This window comes from Phaenicophaeus curvirostris, chromosome 7 (assembly GCF_032191515.1).
Source record: "Phaenicophaeus curvirostris isolate KB17595 chromosome 7, BPBGC_Pcur_1.0, whole genome shotgun sequence".
Classification (NCBI taxonomy): domain Eukaryota; kingdom Metazoa; phylum Chordata; class Aves; order Cuculiformes; family Cuculidae; genus Phaenicophaeus; species Phaenicophaeus curvirostris.
This window is the reverse complement of record NC_091398.1, coordinates 27,928,988-27,951,259: the sequence shown is the minus strand read 5'-3', so window position 1 is coordinate 27,951,259 and position 22,272 is coordinate 27,928,988. Positions and strand designations below refer to the sequence as shown.

At 40.9% G+C, this 22,272-nt stretch overlaps 1 protein-coding gene across 2 annotated transcripts in view; it reads left to right on the top strand.

Annotated features, from left to right (window-relative positions):
* The first annotated feature begins 7,205 nt into the window (after positions 1-7,205).
* CNTNAP5 (contactin associated protein family member 5) overlaps positions 7,206-22,272 on the top strand; it is a 281,176-nt gene continuing 266,109 nt past the window's right edge. For both annotated transcript variants that reach the window (XR_011337752.1, XM_069861390.1), the window contains exon 1: positions 7,206-7,379. Coding sequence is in view for 1 of the 2 variants with exons in the window: in XM_069861390.1 (XP_069717491.1) it covers positions 7,304-7,379 (76 nt within the window). In the remaining variant the exon portion in view is untranslated. The remainder of the gene's footprint in view (positions 7,380-22,272) is intronic.

The following is a 22,272-nucleotide window of genomic DNA, read 5'->3' as shown; positions in this document are numbered from 1 at the left end:
TCCCTCATGGGAACCTAGAAAGACACGTTTCCTCCAGTTTAAATTCTTAACGTAAAAACTCTCAGTAGCGGGTTTGATTCTTTTTCTTACCCTGGAATTCAAAACATCATCCAAGTACAGTTAATTATCCTTAGAACAAGTAAAACCAACCCCTGAGACTCAGGAAAAATAAGGTGCATCAAGGAGGATTTTGCATTTTGGCTTAGTTTAGATAGTAGTTGTTCAAAATCACTAACGAATTATTGTTTTTAACTAATGCAAAATACACTGATTGCAAAAGAACCTCCAAATATCCACCCCTCTACATAGCTGCATTATGCTAATACTCTCATGTTGTCAGCAGATCTTTACCGAGTAGGAGGGATTCATTAACTCCAGTGTAATCTGCAATCCAGACTGGCAGAAAGCAGAGGCTCCCTATATCTCAAGCTGACTTGAGTCATAAGTAAGATGAGTGTGTCTGACTGAGGCCTACACATTATGGTATAATCAGCTATCCCTCATGGAGTTAAAATCACTTTGCTTTGAAAAGACAGTGGTAGGTCTACATGGAATTGCTTCATTCTCATGCAAATGCATCCACTTCCTAGAGGAAATAAACATTTTTGTCAGTAAGTATGAAATAAATAGATCTCAAAGTGAGGGGTAGGTTTACCTTGTTTGATTTTACACATATTTCTGTGTGTATATATCTGCCTGCATATACATATACACATATATATATCTACGTATATACGTGAACATATATATCTATGCATACAATGCAACACATATACAGCAATTTTCGTAGTTTAGTCCAGACCAACTTCCAGTCCAGCCCTCAGCAAGAATTCTGTCCAAAATTAGCTCAGAGATACTGTTATTAAGGAACCTCTAATAATCTCATTTTCTGTTCTATGTTCTTCAATGTCTGCATGAAAAAATATAACAGCAGCAGTCTTTTAGAAAGGCAGGCTGCTGTAAAATCATGGGTCCAAGCCTCTGTCTCTCCTGTGCCTACGCTGGGAATTGAGCAACACAGGAGTGCTCAGGAGCTGCTCATTCCTGCACAATTAAACCTAGAAATCCTGATGACTTGTGAGAGTAGGTATATTAATTTCTTCCTCTTTTTCAGGGGAGTCTAAATTACCGTCTCTCCTTTCGTTATTTTCAGTTGTCTCCTTCTGTAGAATAATTGAAGCAAGGTTAAAAATTACCTAATTATTGCATTAGTTTCCACACAACTTCCCTCTTTTCACTCCTCTCTGACCTCTATCCATAACAGAGATTAGGGAAGGACAGGCAGAAAAGTAAAAAGAATGCCTGAATATCGGTTGTCATACCCAGCCCAGCTACTGTGAATAATAATTTTCTGAGTGCTAGCACTGGATGAGCCGTTTGTCACAAATGATTTATTTGATGAAATTAGCTCTCTTTTTCAGTCCTTGCAAACTTTCTCTGCAAAATGATGGCAACATTCAAAGTTGTTCATTATGTATAAAGGCCCAGGTGATTGTTTCTCTCCTCAAGCATGAGACTATGGATTAGTGGTGCGCTGAAGTACAGGTGTTCAACAGAGACAAATGATTTTGGATACCTCTCCTTCTAACTGTCCTGCTTGGACAGACAGATCAGAGACCACTGATATTCAGCAGGCAAAGGCCCAAATCATTCTGAAAAATTGCCCCTTAAGGTATACCTTGCTTGTTCATGCAAAATCACTAATTGCTTCTGAATTTTTATCCTAGTGTCTGTTCATTCTATGTCATTATTCACATCACTGACATGGCAGATATTATAATTCCATGACTGAATGACTGAGTTTCTGCAAAATGGAGACTTGATACCCACTAATGAATATGAAATAAAGCTAGTTTCTTTACGTATGGAAATAGGCATTCATACAGATAACATTTCCTCCTTTCCAACTTTGTGATCTGAACTGCAATGTCTATAGAATAGAGATTTTTGCTAAAATGCCTCCCCATCTTCTGTCACTGTTTTTTTCTCTAGTTTGCCTTGAAGTTTCTAAGTGCTGTAAGGCAGACTCTGGGCTTTGACCTCAGCTGTGAATCCTGGTTCTTATTATGGTATATTCCCATTAGTCAGCCATCTGTTCTCCAAAGATTACATCCATCCCATGACACCCAACTGTCCAGGGACTTTTTAGGGCTTTCTTCACTCTAATTAGTGTGGCTTCAAAACAGAGGAAAAAAATTGCATTTATTAGTTTGTGTATGAGTTCTTCCTTCAGGGCTGATTGTGGCTGATCAGATCAGAGGAATGAGTTTTGTATCTATGCCAACTCCTCATGAAGTCCATCCTTCCATTGAAGACTAGTGGACAGCTTGTTCTGGTACAACAAATGAGCCAGGACAGCACTGCAGTTTTGTAAAAATATAGTATCACTAGGGGAGAAGTGGTCAGCTGGAGCTGACCACTGTGTTTGGTGGGAAACCAGCATGGAGAGCAGGCCATGGATGGTGTCCTCTGTGACTTTAGTGACTCTGTGCTGAACTGCAGCATACAATGACACTGGAATTACACCAGGCAGTAGTATGTCCCATACAATGTCTATTGAAATCCCTAGATTATTTGTAGCCATAGCCGCATCTGTACTATTATTTAGTCAGGTTATTGATCTTTTAAGTCCAGTAGCCGTTATCTGGACAAAAGTGCCTTCATAGGCAGACAGGACAATATAATGAAAGTCATAATACCAGCAGACAGTGATAGAATAGTGTAGAGAAAGATGAGGGGGAGGAAAAGGTGATTTTAGTTCTTTGTCTTCCAATAATCAGTGCACAGCTTGACATCTGATTTCTTTTACTCTAATCTCAGCATGCATCTCAAAAACGCTATTGGCCATCAGATTATCCCAGCAGATCATTAAATTTTCTTATCCTCCGGACTTATATATGCCGTGGAACTATCCAAGGATAATGAGCAGCCTGCTGTTGCACTCACCTGGTTAGGGTTGATGTATTTTATGGAAGTTCACCACATATTCTCTCTAATGAATGATTCTGTCCTTTTTATAGGGGAGAACTCTGAAAGACAAAATAAAAAAATATTTTTAGGGTTTTTTTGACATGACCTTTAGATTTTTTTAGTCAGAAACACAATATTGTTTAGACAAATTCCAAGTTATCAACAGGAAACAGCAACAGGTGATCCAAAACCCAAGCACAATAAAGTCTGAGGTAGTACGTGCTCTTCAAAATTCATATACATAATTCTATTCTCCTTCCCTGGATGCTATACGATTGGGGTCAGACATAAAGCTTCCAGTTGCAATTACCCAAACAGCTGTATTGATTGAATTCGTAGGCTAAACTGTTATTACTTCTAGTGGCAAACTCAACATGGGTTATAACAATACTAATGTTGTTTACCAACTCCAGGAAAGAAAATAAGTGCACCTGATCACAAATAAACTTACCTCCTTGGATAAATATTTAAATAAAAAAGCTTTCTCCTCAAAAAATGCATATTATTATTTTCCTTGTGGCAGCCAGTTTTCCTGCTCTTCCTTATGTTTTCACGTCCTTCTGTCACTCTCCTGTTCATAGTCTCTCATCTAATTCTCACAAATGGTTCCTTCTACTCAAATAGCAAGGCTCCATACTGGCAGAACAAACTTGGTAGGACACTGGGGCTGAAAACTTAAATGTTGAATTTTAGCAATTTGTTGCTTGGACTGTAAAGCCAGTAAGAAAGGAACAGCCACTGGTCTAATGCTGATCATGTTCCCCCATTTTTAAGGCACCTGCAACATTCAGGTGCCCAGGGAGGTGGTTGAGTCACCATCCCTGAGGTACTTAGAAGATGGGTAGATGAGCTGCTCAGGGATGGTTTAGTGGTGGACATGTACAGTTGGACTTGGTGATCTCATAGGTCTTTTCCAACCAAACGATTCTATGATTCTATGTTCCTCTTCCCATCATGCAGGTCATGCACTGCTTGTGTCCTTAGCAGTATTATTAATATGGCCACTTAGCTGCTATCAGGGAGGAGGATAACCGGATGCCCATGCTAGGGTTTCTCACCCAGAACTAACATAGCCCTTTCTATACAGTCCCAGATGACCTAATCATGACGTACATTGCCTCTGAAATTATAAAGGTGCTCATATGATCATCATGACTGCAGACTATGAACATGTGCCAGACATGAGGATATTTCTCCTCCTGCCATCTCTATGAGATAAGATCGTGTGTATTCCTTCTGTTTAACAAGCAGGTAGTAAGCATCAAGTCATTGACAAAAGGCTATAAATTAAATGTGTCGAAGAAGAAGCACGGTCTTCACTGTTAAGGTCAGCTTTGCTTTCATCAAGGAGAAGAAAACACATGCCACAGTGAAGGGGAGAGTTAGAAAGGAGGTATAACTGAGTTAGAAAGGAGTAATCATCATATGCATAATAAAGCCTTTGCTTATTGCCGGGGCTGCAATGCCTTCAGTGGCAACCATCACAGTTATGTTGAACAAAGTCCAGATACACTAAAACTAAATCAATGACTGAGTTTTCCCAAAACTCAGGGTACCCAGATCTGCGGCCGAGGATCTGTGAGCCACGCTTTTTGTCTGAACAGCTTTAATAGTGATTAATAAATTTACTCTAATAAAAATCTTGCTGGCAAAAAACCCTTAAACATGACATTATTTACATAATTTCCTGCAAAGAACAGCTGCGTAGCCCTCCACTCTGGTCATAACTTCTCAGTTGTAGTGCTCCTGCACCCAAACATTCACAAATCTTAAGGCAACTGCCTGGCATTTATGATACAAAGGAGCTTATTGTGGAGGTGTGCTTCTGGGAAACCAGCACCTCACAAGTATGACTTGAAAAGTGATGGTGTAACCTGGGTCAGGATCCTGCAGTCAGATCCGTACTGGTGACCGCTAAGATGCATTGCAGGATTGGACTTATATTTATTGATAGCTTTTAATTAGTCTACATAGCTCATTTCCACATCTGCCTTCCTATAAACAAGCCACTAATTAGTTTAGTGAGTCAGTTAACTGTACCAGATAGTTTAAAGAGACACTGAAAATATTTTAAAGACAGTCCATTTAATTTTAATTACCTTTTAAAAGAGAAGCATGAAAAAAAATCCCACACACTTAATCTCCTGAATTCCTCTGCTAATTTCAGAATACATAGTTGTACAGTTGTGACTGTCAAAGACCTGTGTGTCTCCAGAGCAAATCCATTCTGGATTTAAGCTTTCTGAAACATTCTGCTACTTAGCTTCACTCAAGTGATAACTCTGGAAACACTGCTAGCACTTCTAAAGCTTGATTACTCACCTGAAAAAGTCAAGTTAATAACATAATTTTCTCAATACTCCAGCCTCCTGGCCTAATGCAGCCAGAGTCTTCCATATGATCTGTACAACTCAGAGAGAAGATGAGATGTTTCTGACTGGGATCAGAAAACATGGAGGTGATACCCTTTATCTTCCTACCCGCTGAGAGAAATGAGCAGAGCTCACACTCACTTCGTTCCAAAATGGGCCTGCTCAGAAAAGAGGCTGTCTGTGCCCTTACACAAACACCTCCTGAGTGATTAGTTCCTTCAGGGCCCTTGGAATGAATAGCAAACCCTTCACGTAGATGCATTAGCCTTGGACTGCCTCCCACACCTAGTTTCTGAAATCTCACTGGGCTCAGATGTCAGTGAAGCATAGAGTGACTGGGTCAAGTCTTTGCATGAGCAAAGATGAAACCATGATGTGTGTAGACGTACTTAAGGCCAACTATTAAAGACCTGGAGAGCTCATTAGGCTTTTAAGTTCCTCCTAAGTCTCGATTTTGCCTGACTAAATCCTTTGTTGATTGACTGAAAGCCTCAGCGCTAGGCAGCTAGTCTCTCTGTTTAACCTTGTGTCACTTGTGTCACTTGTAACAACAGAAGGTGAAATAATTACGTCAATTTTTAAACGAGGACTTTCATTTTCCAGGCTGATTGCTCCTTTAAAGCTAAGAGGTCCTCCTGACATCTCCCTTTGATACAGCATGTAATAGCTAAGCACCATGTCTTTCCTCCATCCTTCTTTAAGATGAGGCTTACAGCATGCCAGCAATTTAAACCTTCACTCTTCATTGGCAAGTCAGGATGGCTTTGGTGAACAGTCTATTTCTTCTGATTATTCCTCAGCAGTGTGAGGGATTGTGGCTGAGAGCTAGTGATTTCCCCCCTCCCCACAAACACTTTAATGGTCCAAACATACTCTTCTTGCAGATTACAGCGGAATCACTAATGCAATTTTGACCTGACTTTGATGCAGCGCTCTATTGATGCGGGGCGACGCCGCAGCCAAGCAACAAGGTGAGGTCTCAGCAGCGATTAAGCTCCTGGAAGGATGTTCATCCCCTGCGTGTGTGCAGGGAGGCGGCTGGGCACGGCACAAGGTGCCAGAGGGGAGAGCAAGATGCTTCTAAAACTCTGGAAGATAATCCCGGCCTGTCCAGCCGCTGAGCCGTCGGGTAATCAATTCATCGATCGGACATCAAACCCGTCGCTGCCGAGCATCACCTCCTCCGGCCGGGGGGGCGGCGGCAGCCTCGGGTGCGGGTCCCGCTCGGGGCACGGACGAGAACCGCCGCGGGGACCCCCGGGCCGCCTCCCGGACCCGCCGCCGCCGCAGAGGAGCCCGTCGGTTCTCCTCCGTCCCCGCGCCCCGGGGCGAGGCCGGGGCCCATCGGGCTGCGTGTATTTCATGCGTGTGTCGATATAACATGTCTATTTCTAAGCAAACAAACAACTGAGCCGGGGGCTCTTTAAAACGTTCCAGCCACAGCGGTACCTAAAGGAAGAGGAAAGGGGGGAGGGAGAGGAGAAGGAAAATAAGAAAAAAATAAAAGGAAGATTTTTTTTGTTTTAATTTTTTTTTTCCCCCTCCTTCGGGCTTCCGATTTACTCCGCGGCTGCGATGCTTATCAACAACGCGTGAAGATGGCAATAAGGATCCTCCCTGGCAGGCGAGGAGGAGTGACTTGCAGGGGGCTGGGCGGAGGTGGGGAGCAGCGCGGCTCTCGCCTATAAGGAGGCGCCCGGCGCCCGGTCGCCGCTTCCCCGCCGCAGCTCGGGGCTGAGTCGCCGTGGCCGCAGCCGGGGGAGCGGGCTCGGCTCGGGCGCTGCCGCCGAGGAGAGGTCTCTCGGCCGCTCCCGGCTCCGGCTCCCCCTTCGCCGGGGCACCTGGATGCCGGGTGGAGTAAATGAGCGGAGGAAGAGGGAGCGCACGGAGGCTGCGAGGCGCTCGGAGAGCGGGACCGGGGGAGAGAGGCGGGCGGGCGGCTTCCCCTGCCGGGGCTCGGCATGGATTCCCCAGCGCTCGGGGGCTTCGTTCTGCTGCTCTTCAGCTTTTGGCACCTGGGATTGACCGCCACCAATTGTGAGTAGCTGCAGCTCAAGGAGTTGCCCCGGGTTGGGGCGGCGGCGGCGAGGGGGATAAGGAGGAAAAAAAAACAACCAACCTCCCCGAAAAGGGGGGGTGGGGGGGGCTACCTCAAGACGACCTCCAAGAAAGTTATCCCGCCCCGCTCTGCCGACGGAGCTCAGAAACGCGAAGTTGCGGGCAGCTGCTCGCCGCTGTCCTGCTGCTGTTAACGGGAGTCGCCGCAGCCTGCGCCGAGCCCTTCCCCGGTTTTCCCTCGCGGTTTTCCGTCCTTTCCCCTGGCCGCGTGCTTTGGCGGCCGGTGTCGCTGCTGCCTCCTGGCTGGAAGGGGCCGGTCCCTCCCGCACGAGCCGGGGATGCCGGGGTCGGGCGGGCGGCAGCGGGGACCGTCCTCTATCCCGGCGCCGTCGGGTGGGAAACCGCTCCTCCTCCTCCTCCAGCAATCCCTTCGCTAAGTTTCCCACCCCGCCCAGTATCGCCTCCGGTCCCGCGGGGTCCGTCCGCGCAGGCGGGAGCCTCCCGCGCCGCGGGGGCTTTAGCAGCGCCGGTTGCGCGGGCGCGGAGCCGGGGGAGCGCGGGGCTGCGCTCGGGACCCCGCGGGGCGGCGGGGGCGCTAGGGGGCGCTGTTGTCCCGCCGGCGGCGCGGGGCCCCGGCCCAGGTGCGAGGCCGAAGGAGCCTTCCCCTCCCTCCATCCCCCCGCTCAGCGCGTCCCAAGGAACCGCCGCGGTGGCTCTTCCTTCCTCCCCCCGCTCCTTCTTTTTTAATTTCCAGTCAATTAAATTACGGTTAATACGTTTTAATAACGCTCACGAATACTAAATGGCAGAGGCTCGTCATTACCGATGCAGCCATAAACTTAATTCCTAACACTTAAAAAAGAAACTCGGCATTAATGAGTTTTACTATTTCACGGGTGACAGTTTAATTTCCCGGTGCCAATAAACATTTCCGTTGAATACACGCCGCTTCCTAACTATTTTGGAGTCAATATTTTTAAAGCGTAATGACCGATGGTTTTATTATACTGTACAGATTTTACTTATTCATTGAGCAATGAATTAGCATGGAATCGGCTGTAAGCGCTTTCCCAGGAGCGGAGTGAAAGAGAGTGTGAATCTGTAATAGCTACAAGTTCCCTAGAAACCTCGTTAGATTCGTGTGTGAAGATGTCTGTGTGCGTGCACGGACCTCAGTAATTGCATCCAGTATGAAAATTCATCGACTTCTTAAATAAATCATCTCTGTGTCTTGGTGCTCAGGGAAGCTGTGTTCCCTTCCACGGTTTTGGACTAAGAAAGCTTAAATATGGGCCAAAATATTTACTGTTACATGCCCATAAGTTGTACCCTGAAGTATATCTAAACAGCTACATTGCATGCCGTTGCTTTTAACTATTGCTAAGCTCCCTGATACCTTGTAAACTTTCCAAAAGGAGGAGTTGCCAATTTCCACAAATGAGAAACTAAAGCACAAGCCACTGGCAGGGTCTGAGGTCCTTCTGTTTGAAGCCAAAGTGCAGATGGAGAAGTTTTGCTTCTAAGGCTTCCCCAAGTTGAACGCTTTGGCCAAAAGAATTGCACTCAGATGCTTGTGCTGGTAGATCCTTTAACAAGCTTGTTTCTGACAGGTTTTGCAAACAAAACAGAACTGGGGACAATATTTACAGTGGAAAATAAATGTGCTTCTGGGTAGAAGAGTGCATTCTTCCTAGCATTTAACTCAACATTAATGTAATGTGGGTTTTTTCCTTCTAAAGCAGGAAACTTAAACATTTTTCCTCCTAATTTATTTAGTTTCTGTAAACTAAAAATCCTGAATAAGTAAAAGTTTTCCCTACCACTGAGATCTTTGATTATAATTTCCTCTTTGGTAATAGCTTTAATTAAACAAAGAATTGCTAAAGAAACGGCTTTGAAGCACAGCTACAGGCTAGGGGTCAGTAGACATCATTAGAAAGATCAAAATTATCCAATGCTATTAAAACATAAGAAATTATTCCCACTTTGCTTTTTGCAATAATTTATTACAGTAGGTAACCTAGAGTTACAGTAGGATTTCTCCCCAGGATACTAATTACTAGAAAATGAATAAATAGTCATGTACATAACATTGAAAATGGGCTGCAGACGATATCTGGGGGAACTGAAACTTGTGTGTTAATCAGATACACCAGAAGACATGAAGTCTTGCCCACTGTATAACAAATCAGTTGCGCTTTAGCAGCATACTCTATGATCTTGAAACTTGTGGTAGCTTTGGTAAGTCTAGATTTCCAGTTGTTGAATGCAACTTTCTATTTCTTTTTCATTTTTTAAAGCTGGAGGAAATTAGTGAAAATATGAAAGGAGAAATGAAGTTGGTTTTTTTTTTTCCCCAGTTTGACATAGCCGTTTAGAACTAGTCTGCAGCTGTGGAAAAGAATTGACTCAGTACTTCTGGTTAGTAATCTTCCACCTGGTTTGATGTTGTGTATCCTAGAAGTGTTTCCCGTTGTTATTTTACACATTATACCACCACCCTTCACCACCCCTATAATTTCTTCCTTGACTGACTTTCCTCACATGTCCAGAAAGATGTAGCAGATTAAAACACCTCCTGGAGAAGTGGTACCTTGTAACACCCATTGCAAAAGTCATTTATAGAAATGATTACATGTTTCTGTTCCTGAACACAGCCTCCTCTTCCTCCCACAGTCACTAATATTTATTGTCCCAGTTTGCTAGCACTTATTACCTGATCATGAGACTTTAAAATCCTTCACTTAAAGCTACAGAAATTCAGTGTATAGTAGAACCAGATCTCCTATTGAATTTCTTATTGCAATACGTGTATGGTTTACCACTCTGTTGTAGATTTAGATGGAGCCTCAGAGGAGACTGACTTTAACTCTATTTAGTTAAAAGGCAGGTAGCATGTGTCTATTTATATCTATTTTATGTAGAAAAGAACATATACTTTCTTAGACAAGGAGATTTTTTTTTTTTGGCAACAAGTGTTTACTGTGATGTTAGTCTTCCTTTACTGGGATCTAGATTGATGGTACCTGTGCAGGAGTCAGATCAGTGTAAGTCAAAACTTGCAGGAGAAAATTTGACTCTGGATACTTGAGGCCATCAAGATCAGTAGATGTACTTGGGACTTGTAACAGCACAAATGAGACCTGTCAGGTCAAGAGTGGTAAAAGCAAGAGGTCTGTTAAACAGTGACCTTTCTACCCATGTGGTCAGAAATGCTAATTTTTCAAGAGATCTGCTGAAATAGGTAGAATATTGATCATCTGATCTCAGTCTGTGGCTCACTTGCTTGCAGGCTGAGTGAAGTAGATATCTGGCTTTTCCTCTGGCTCCAGTATTTAAATATTCTTTACAAGAGGCTAGTAGTCAGGCATGCTTTCTTCCTTTTAGCTCCATACAGGGAGAGAAACATATTCAAATGTTAGCTTTTTTATGCCTTCAGATGCAACAATAAAGGAATCATCCATGGACTACAATGGTCTTTGGATTCTTCATCCACTAGGCAGATGGCTTTGCCAGCCCACAGGAATCTATCCAGGGTTATTATCATCTCAGCATCAAATACGTTGTCTGCTTGGACAATGTTTCTTTTCTTTTTATGTTCTTAATGTCATGCAAATGCTGCAGTATTTTTCATATAAATTAACAGCAAGAACAAATTGTTTTCGAATGTGCTGGTACATTTGTACAAAGTGTAGACATCTAGTGGGAAATATGGTGATTCTGGGTAGAACAACACAGTTGTGAAGCTCTTCTGGCACATGGAAAGCACAGGCTTCTGCCAGCACCCCAGTGAGGGTAGGACCAGTGAATGTTTTTTTAATCATTATAATAATTTGTTTACTAGTAGGAAACTGAGGCTGTGTATCATAAGCAAGTTTGGAGATAAATACTTAAATGTATAATCAATGTGAGAATCTAAAACAAGTCCTTTGGAGTCAATTAAGTTTACCCCATAAGGTGCGATGATGTCTTGTACTCTGTTAGATCATATTCATATTTGCAGTGCTTTATATAATCATTTCTAAATCCTTGGATTACTCCCTGTTTCCTCTCTCCCTCCCTCCCCCCCTTTCTCTGCTGCTATTTGAAGCGAGTGGAGTTGGGACAGCTGACCACTGAAAAGAATAAGAATCCGAAGGCAGTGCAAGTGTGGGATGGCTTTTATTTATTTTTAGCCCTCAAAATACATTTTCTATAGCTGTGATGGGCTTCAGCTCACTTGGTAAACTGAAATTACTGTTTTACCCCTCCCTGCTCTGGGAGAGATGAGAATAGGAGAAATGCAGAACTGCAGGTACATCTGCCAAGCATTGCACATGACAGAGGCACCCTGTGTGTCTCGCTTTCCCTTAGCCTACCAGCCTCCAGAGCCCTACCAAGTATTCAAGGGACTGAACTGTCTATACAGGGCACCAGGTAACCTGCTGTGCTTTGCTGCTTTTTTTTTTTTTTTTTTTTTTTTCAAATAAAGAGCTCTGCTGTTTTTTTTTTACACCCCCAGAATAAGGGGAAAGATATTCTGGTCCTGTAGCATTCACTTTTTCAGACTGCTGATGTCTTACTGATACAAGGGCTACGTTTGCATTATGTCCGTAGTTTATGGTTCTCACCTTCTCTTCTGTGCCTAGGTAGAAAGGAAGATGCTAAAGAGAAAAGAAGAGGTAGATCTGCACGTGAATAAAGTGCATTTAAGAGACATGAGCTGTTCTGGGTTTTCTTTTTTTTTCAGTCTTAACTAAACTCCTCCTCAAACCAAGAAAGAAAAGAGAATAGTATAAACCTGATGCAATAAAGGTTTAAAATTACAAGCTGTTTTTGGAGGCTTTGAGTGCATTACTTGGTAAAGCAGGAAGCATCAGTAGAACTATTAGCATGTCTCTGTAGAGACAGAGGAAAACAAGAAATTGTTGTACACAGTGCTGGACTGATATAATTGATAATTAATTTCCGTGTATTAAACTTCTCTCTGAATTTTTTAATTGCCCTGTGCAGATTCTGGTGGGCTGATAATTCCATCTGTTCACTGGACCCGTGCAACTGATGATGTTTTAAATGATGAAAACAATGCAATATAGAATCTAGTGGAAAAAAAGAGATGCCAAAACATTGATTTATTTATTTTTAATTATCTGCTCTATTAAGCAGTTAAAAAAATTGGTAGTTCATAATGTGATGATCTAACTGCACAGAAAATATTTCAGATTTTAGCTAGTATTTGCTGCAAAAATAATGGAAAGCAAATTAGTAAAAGAGAGAACATGGAGCCATTTGTAAATGTCATGAAGGATCTTGCCTGATCTGTATGCCAGGAGAAGAAAACTCATTTTTCTGGGTGTTTTGCCTCTGCATGTTACTAGCTCTTTCTCTGTGTTCTCACAAATGTATGTTGGAATTCGGGTAACTTGGTCAATTTCCTGCAAAAGTTTGTGCTCAGAGATTATCAATAAAGGTTCTGAATAAAGCAGTGGAAGTCTGAATGAAACTCCCTATTTACAATACTAAATAGCTATTAGAATACTGTTCGGTTCAATTATTATTGTATTTTGTAACCTGTAAATTAAAAGCTTGCAGAGTTGATATTTTGGATGTACAATTGTAGTACTGTAACTTAAAATAAGATACTGAGCTCAGAGAGACAAAATGGTCTTCTAGGAGATGGTAGCTTTTTGTTGTACCTGGTGTTTTTCTACTGTAATAAAGACCTCACTACTGTTCAAACCTCTTTTCTTGTGCAACTGCAGAGTTTCATCCTATATAGACACTGAATAACCCCAAACACCAGAAGTGTGCTACAGATAGGGCAACAGGGTATGATGACCTCGTGGATATGTGTGATAGAAAGTTTTTTCTTCCATGAAAGAAGTTGTCTGGTATTAATTTTGGAAGAGAGATGCTTCTTATACAGTGTCTGAAAAAGAATAGATGTATTTGGAGACTGTTTCCTGGTTGAGAATATGGCTTTAATATTAGAAAGAAACGATTACATGTGAAGAAATGATTACATGGCAAAAGTGGCACTAATGCCTTAGTCTCCTTATGTATCAGTGACAGCTTATCAGAATATTTTTCATCATCATTCTGTGCACATGTGAAATTGTAGAGAAGTGTCAGGCTTGGAATCAGATCCCTATATGGCAATATGTTGCAGATGGGAGTAAGTTTCTAGTGAACCAGTTTACAAATCACTTTTAAAGTGAACTTGTAGACTTTTCCCTCTGTTTGAGTCTAGTTGAAACTGGCTTTGGATAACAGCAGCTCAGTTTTTGTCATGAATGATGGTTACTTAAGCAATTAAATTTAAAGTAATGTTCATCAAAATCAGTGTGATTGAAGTCATGAAGGTTGTTTCAGCTCCAGGATTATGTTGGTGTGCTTCTGTTGAGCTAAGGAAGTCTAGATGCTTGATCATAGGAGGCTGGCTTATCTATGAGTTGGATGTAGGTGCTGGAGGTTTGCTGGGAAGAGTTTCTGTGACTCTCTCCTGTACCAGTCAGCATCAGACACATTACAACAGTGATTAGCTTATAACATGACAACACTTGTTTTCACACTGGACAACATGACTCCAAATTTGAGGTTAGAGGGTATTTTTAATAAGCGTCACTGCTATATGGATACATTAGAGCAATAACAAGAAAAAGCTAACTTTCATCATTCAGTGCTGTTCTAGGCTATCAAAGGTTTTCGTGACTGATGTTCATGCACTGCTTCCCATACTGTTAATTGCATGGGATTTGTGATCTTTATGGGATAAAAGAGCATAGAGTTGCAGTGGGAGACACTGCAATCCTTTTCAGCCTGGTACGCAGAAATATTCAAAAGATATTCAGCAACACCCACAGCAGTGGAAAGTGGAAAGAATCGCTATGGTATCATTCTGGGAAATGCTTTGCTTTTGACATTGGTAATTAGAGTTTAGCATAGAGCTCCAATGCATGAAACAGAATAGTATTCAATACTAACCATTGTGACACAGTAGGAATTGGACTGGAAAGGAAATAAATGCGTTTTCATTCTCTGTTTTATTGTGTGTATTGAGAAGGATTGAGGGTTGGCCCGTAGGAATTCTGGAGCATAAATTTTTCTTCTAAAACTATTCAGTGCACTGTGTTGCCAATACAGTAGTAAATAACAATAATAATTTTCAAATGGATAGAATCCTCTCTTTGTTCCCAGCCGGGCAATAAGTAGTTGATAAATGCTGTACTGCCTGGGTAAGAATTGGCAAGTTCCATTTACTTCTGCTCTAAATGGTGAGGCATTGTTCCTCAATGACAATGGTTCTTCACTGATGACAGCTTGTCAGCAGTCCAGGAACAGACAAATACCTTGTGATCTATGTCACCAGTGACATAGCTGTAGTCATTCCTGTATTAGTACAGAGATGTCTCTGTATGTTTGGGCCTAAATTGCCCCCACTTCTAATGTAGGTGCTGTGAGCCATTGCTCTCTGTCCTCCTTCTAGGTCATAAAAACAACCTGCTGAGCATTAATAAGACCATTTTCTTCCTTCCCTCCATGCAAATTCATCACCAGCATAGGAGGAGAAATGACATTTTTTTACTGGAGTATGTCCAGTGTGTCTGCAAAATTATGCATAAGGAATGGAGCAGGAGATGGAGTCTGTTCTTTGTAGGGATGGAAGGGAGGTTACATCTTTGCTCAGTTTCCCATTACTAGTATCAACTTCCTAATGTATTCATTGAGGAGGTCTGAATTAATGGTCCAAGTGAGTCGTCAGTGAACCGTTAGGAGTAACACATTCATTTGTAGTAATCAGGACTGATTTATGAATAGGACAAAAGGGACTAAATATGCTATGAAAATGCATGTTGTAGATTCCCCCTCCCTGGATGAATAATTCATCCACTTCTAGTATCCATGAAAACACAACCACTGTGCACATAAGAACCCATTAAAGAAGTTAATCCCACAAATGGCTGAACACTGAGAAAATCAGCTTTTGTTTTAAAAGGTAGACTTACTCAAATCTTCTTTAATTTGATTTGCCAGTGGGGTATAATTTAAGTCAAACAAGTTAGCAGCATTGCTTGCTATATGAAGGTCTAAATATTTAATAGATGATGAGAAATGCTGGCCCCACAGGATAACGAGCTAAGGAACACTATTTCTCCACAGTGCAGAAGGTAAGCTAAATCCAACGGAAACAGCAAGCAAAATGGAGAGGGACCTTCTGTTCACAGGATATGGTCTTCTAAAGCTGGCCTTGGGAGCACTTGTAGCACACCTGCTATTCTAAATAATACTGGGGAAACTGCCTCCATGCATAATGATAATGAATTTTTAGTAGCTGTAAAGATTCACGGTCTCCCATGGTCTCTACATGTCTGTGAAGATGCTCACAGTGAACCTCTCCTAGCCAGTGCTCTGTACTCGGATAATCCTGGTGGACATCTGGCTATCTGCTTCTGGACAGCCATGTCAGCAGGACACGGAATATCTGTGCTTCTACAGAAGCTGGTGCTTCAGCAGAGCTAAAATGTTATGTATAAAGCTACCTAGGAAGTATCTGAAAAAGCAGAATATGAGCTTAAATGTATTGGATTCTAAGTGGGCACTTTCATTGTAGCTTGCTGCACCCTTGGTGCAACTACTTATGTGGACACTAAACAGAGCAGCAGAGAGAAAGGAGAAGAGCAGGCTCGCACAGAAAGAACAGCATTATTGCATTTCTCTTTACCTGCCCTGAAAAATTCAGAGGCGTTGTTTTGTGTTGTTTTATTATTTTTTAATTTTGTATTAAAATAATTTGCATTTTAATTTTAGAAGAAGAATCTCCTTTAGCAACCCCTTGCAAGATTAAACAGCTATGGCATTTTTCACAGACTGTTTGTTTGGAAAAGAAAATGAAAATTTGATGAATTTCAATCAGATGTAGCTTACAGCATTCAAATATTTATAGATTATAAAATTCCCTTTTCCCAACTCTGCCTCTTAATGCAGAGCTCATATGTAATATTACTTTTCATTACTCTTGGACAGTTACTCACTGAATTCTTGTGCAGGCTCAGTTCATCTAGGACCTGGTCTAAACTTCCTAAGATGAAGGGAATGACTTGAATTTCAGATCATCTTTTCTTTCGAAGTCAGTTCAAGCATTGTGTAAATCCTTATTATTGTTTTCCTGTGAAGTTCATTCTCCTTAAAACCTGTCTGGCAATTTTGCCTTATGAGATGTGTTTGCACCTGTCAGTATGAAGTTCATTTTCCTGATGGTTTCTGTTCTTTTTGAGTACATTGTGTATGAGTGCATTGGTGTGCTCTTTTGTCATATTCTATGCCAACCTATTATTCAGGTTATTGACAATATAATAAGTTAAAGTTCTGTACTCTTCTGCGTTCTTTGTTTTTTATCAACAGTTGTTCTGTTTACTGGGTCTGTTGAATTGAAGTGAATTTGAGGCACTATAACATTTAGAATTAGTGTGATAATTTTTTTACAAGCATTACAGAAAACATTTAGATGCTCTGAAGACCTGACAGTCCAAGGGTACTCCTGGTTTTCTGTCTTCCAGGCAGGTGTAAGCTCATATTGCCAAGACTTCTTGGTGGACAGATGAAAGCTGCTTTTCCAGCCTGGAAAATGTATAGCTAGCTCTTTGTTAGTAACATTAGGTACGTGATGTTGCTCATGAAAGTGTACAAAAGTCTCTTGGAAAAAAAAATAATTCCAATTTTCCTCATCCCTATCTCTCTGCTATGAAGAAAAGTATTGAGCTATTTCCTCTTTCTGGTCCAGTTTCCTGGTGGAGAGCTACTTCATGGTTTCTATGTTCTAGGTACGCCACCAAAGAATTTTAAGAGTTTGGCTCTGCAATTCATGTGAACCTTATAAGCTGGAACCAGGTTTTGCAGGGAGGAAAGGATGAGCTGAATCAGGCTGAAAACTAGTATTGTCTGTCATTGCTGAGTTCCAAATTTCCCTAAAGTGACTAACATTAGACATTCTAACTATAATAATAGATTTGTTTGCAAATTATAAACTCGTCTCTTTTTGAAACTTGCATCTGGTAGCTATTAATGTTCCCTGGAGCCTCCTCCAGAGAGGCTGCACATGAGTCAAAGTAGTCTATTTACTGCATCATTATGAGTTTGGATTACAATCTCCTTTACACACCCACATTCATCAGTGAGTATCTGTAAAAGTCTAAACTGTTTTTCAGACAAGCAATGGAGATGTGCTTTTCACCTGTAGTCTTGCTCAAGAGCTGCAATTGGCTGGTTGGGCTCGGTCAGCTGGTATGGAAGAGGCGGCTTACTTTTTTTGAGATCTCAGTAGAATAGATAGAAACAAAGATCTGCTTACTACATCATAAGTAATTTCCTATTTTAGCTTATGGAAAGAGGTATCAACCTTCATGACTCATCCAATGTCACAGCAAATACATGTTATTTCACTTGCTCTGACAGGCTTGATCCAAACTCCACCAATTCTCTTTGGGTCTGGACATCAGTGACTAGTGTGAATTGAATAAGGAAGTCCTGATCTGACAACCTTTCTCTGACTACAAGCAGATAATGAGTCAGAGCTGTAACAGAACAGATTTTCCTGCAACCTCTTTTCCCTTCCTTCCCCTCCTCCCCTATCTCCCTCCCCCTTAGTAGTATCTGATTTATAGTGTCTGTTTTTTGTGGCTTCATCTAATTAGCACAGGCACTGGGGTCAGTATTCTAACACCTGACAGACTTTACAAGGGAACACCACAATTACAAGTGCAATTATCTGTTTTTCTGCTGTACTGAAAAATGTAGCATATGAAAATTAACATAAAACACCTAAATGTTAGGATGAAAGTGTGGGTGTTAGGAGAGAGGCTCCACCTTAAAATTTGAAAGACCTAGGTTTGATGCTTGACTTTTTTTGAAAGTTTTCCTGCATCATTAGGTGACATGTTTAATTGCTTTGAGCTCGAGTTTAGCTGGTTTATCTCATTAGGGCTAAATGTTCCTCTCTTCTAGTATATACAGACTTACAGCTAATAACGGAAGCTGAAGAAAGAGGCTTTTGTGCAGGGCAGTAACTTAAATTAAGCAATAATGCTGTTAGCACATTTCTTTTAAAAGTACTGACTGCATCAACAAATAATGGAGCCTTTAAAAATGTTGTGATTGTGCTGGCTCTCCCTAGTAACTTCCACAGGGATCTGTATGCAGCAAATTTAGGATCCTTGTGTAAATCTAGAATTATGCAGCCTTCAGTGTGACAAGCTATGAGCTGGTTGGCTGTGAGCCAGGTAAAACTAATTTTTTTTTTTTTAAGCACTGTGCGCTTCCAGCCATTTCTATATGGGTAAAGCTAACTTGCATCTCCGTGCAAGAGAATGTAAGTTTGTACTGAGTTGCCTGCACTGGTGCTAAACTAAAACTGTGGTGGATATCATGCGTTCATGTTAGGTTAAAGAGCAATAACCAGTTAAATATGACCATAAAGTACCATCCCAAGATAGCCAAAAGACCTGCACAATAGTAGGGTTGTTCCCTTTTATTTCTTGCATTAAGAAAAACTATAATCTTAGCTTAGGGGAAATTTAGAGCAAATTTAGAGTAAATCTATAAAGTCATGTTCAAGCTAAGCTTTGTAAATTCCAAGACAGGCACTTAATTCAGTGTTCAGGCAGGGAGAAAAATAGTTCACAGCTGGAAATGCCTGTTCTTCTCTTCCACGAGATGCACAAAGAAGAGTAATTGATTTAGACTCCTTCAGGATAGGAATGGATTTTCTGTGTTAGTAAGTGTGAAGCACGAAGTCTTCATCCTAGTAAGAGGATCACTTCATGCCAGTGATAACAATAGTCTTCTGCTCTGAGGACTACGTAGGATTGGATCTTCTGCTTCTTCAGCGTATTTGTATGTCACTGACTGTGGTATTCTTTGATGTCTTTGAGGGAATAGCTGTTTTGATGAGAACAGTCAGACTGGGACTAGTAAAGCAATCCTCCAACCCTAAAGAATGAAAGTGTTTTTTTGGAATAGCCCTTAACTATAAGATAGGAAACTCACTAAGCTGATATTGAAGCTAGCCAAGTTTAATTCTTCTTAGATATCCATAATCTGTGTACCGGTATTTCAACTAGGAAATAATGGTGATGGAAAAACCTCCTCTTATGTTCATGCACCGTGAGTGTAAATATATGAAAGAAGGTGGGAGTCATTCGTAGTGCTCCAAAGCACTACATTAATGAATAAGTCCATTTATTTAATTGAGGCTCTTTTTGGATGAAGCAGAGTACCAAAGAGAAAATCTGAAGCTATTACAGGTTTGTTTAAAGTCAATTGCAACCATATGATTATCCTACTTCATGACAGCTTTGTCGGTGATTAAAATCTGCTTACTTTAATATTCCTACATACACGAGTAAGTAAATCTTATGCTCACACTTACTCTAAGTATTATGAATAAACAGCACGCAACACACAACCTCATTTCTTTCACTGAAGTGACCAAGAAGATCAAACCGAAGTGAATCAGTCATCAGGTATGCAAATGAACGAGGCTTAGGGTAAATCTGCCTATGTTAAGTCAGTAATTTGATGGGCTGTTTTTTTGATTAAGTTTCTCTAGGGGAAAGGAAAGATTTAACTGGAAAGAGATTCAAGGGGAATTTAGAATAATAAGTCATGTCTCTTTTATCTCTGCCAGAGCCTTGGAAAATTGGCAGCTGCTGTTGGAGCAGGTTGAGGTATAAGCAGGAAAGAAATAGGACCATCTCCTTCATGAGTTTAGACCTTCCCATATGCACTAACTACTGTTTTCAGTCTTCCTCCTCCTGATAGCAATGGAGTCAGCAATAGCTGCTCTTCCCTGCTACTCTTCCCCAGCTTTGTCCTTTGTTTCTTTTTCTGGGTAGAACAATTTCAATTATACCAACTTGACAAAGACCTGAGATCTGGCAGGCTGCAACATCAAGCTACTTAGGTGTTGTGGTATCATTTCAGCTAGATTAAAAACTGAGTCTCTCAAATATTGAAATGCTGGTAGAATCAACTGTCTGTTAAATAACTAAGGTGATAGAAAAGATTTTTCTGAATATAGAAGAACACAGGTATTTTACAGGTCAGTAAAGTATTTGTCTCAGGTGGATGTCTTCTAGAAATGGCTGAATAGTTCTCTGAGGTTGATGGTGAGTTTTGATAAAAGAAAAATGAGAAAGTGCTTCTAGTGCTGTTTCTAAAAATCTTTAGGGAAATTAAATGCGTTTTTCAGGTCACATTATGTTTCTGCATCTGATGCTCTGTTTATTTAACATTTAAATACTTGACTTTGTAGTTTGAAAAGCAAATGGCTACAGAATCTCATTAGGACTATTGAGGCAAGGTTTTACAGTATAAACATGGTTCACTTGAGTCCAGAGGATTTAATTCTTACCATATTGTTTAGAAAAGCAATAGCACACTTAAGCAGTGGTAAACTGCAATGAGTGCTCTGTATGCTCACTGAAGTCAAATGTTCCAGCGAACAGTATCAGAAGCCTGAATGGTTCAGCTGGAAGAAAAGTATTTATATCTCATAATAGACACTGAATATTGACAGGTATTTAGAGCTGATGAAAATAAATTCTCCCCCTTCACCCTCTCTTAAGGGAATTTAATTTTTTCTTCCTCTCTATCATGCTATCATATAAATGTTGGTTTTTTTACCTTGAAATCAAATAAAGAATAGTCAGCCCTGATGACAAGACATTAAATCCTCAAATTTGCTGCTCCTAATTTCTGGTGACTATTTAGTTCACAGTTTCCAATTGTAAATGGAACACTTAAAATTTCATCTTTAATAGGTATGTCTGGATTTTTCTGCTGACTTCTGTGGGCATGTTTACATTTATATGACATTTAAGAGAACTTGTGTATGTGCATACTTCAATTCTTTGTACAGAGCAGGATAATATTTTAGATGTTGCTATTCTGGAAACCCACTTCTTTACAATTACTAAAATAAAACAAAAAGTGAGGTGGTGGAATGAAACAGTTTCCTGATGAAATCCATTAATTTCTATTTTTATATTTCATTATGGCCTTCATTATACTTTTTCATTTGGGGAGGGAATAATTTTCCTAAGATTGAGTAGCTTCAATATTCTGCTTAATCAGACATTCATAATTTTTGAAGATGAGTCATTAGGAATTTGACTCTTGCATGCAATCCTTTCCAATAATTTCTCCAATTTGTGACTTTGTCATATCTCATTTAATGATGCCTGCTGAGCCGTTATGCTATGCAATACCCCAAAAAAGACAACGTGATGAACTAAAGGGCTCTGCTACAATTAAACTCTCTGTGTCACTGTAACATTAACGTACAGACATTTTTCTGTGGTATGAGAGGTAGAATCTTGGTACTGATTACATCCTGTTCTGAGGATGCCAAAGAAGTTGCCTAGAAAGGAGTATTATTAGTTACGCTTACACTTCGAGCCCTCTGCTCAAGACCTTGCTGCTCCTTCTGGTAAGAAGAAAGATAACATCCAGAAGGACCTTCATGCATGTTCTCTGATCTCTGTCTCCACCATTTAGTTGGTTCTCTCACTAGCTTTCAACTTGTCTTCAGTCACACTGCAAGTACTGACCTCTTTTTTTCTTTTCTCTTTTCCTCTTGCTTATTCTGTTCAGCCCACTGATTCAATGACTTATCTGTGTCTCAAAGTCAAAGAAACCAAACGGTGAGCTGCTTTTCCTCCCACGATCTCTAATTCTCATTACTTTTAATTGCAGCATCACTGTCCTTTGTCCTTCAGGCTTACCACATGACTCCCCTGGCTTTTTTGCAGTCCAGCCTGTACCCAAGATCTTGTTATTACTTCAAGATTAAACACAGTTTTTAAACTCTGTCATGCTGATAGAGATACAACCCTGC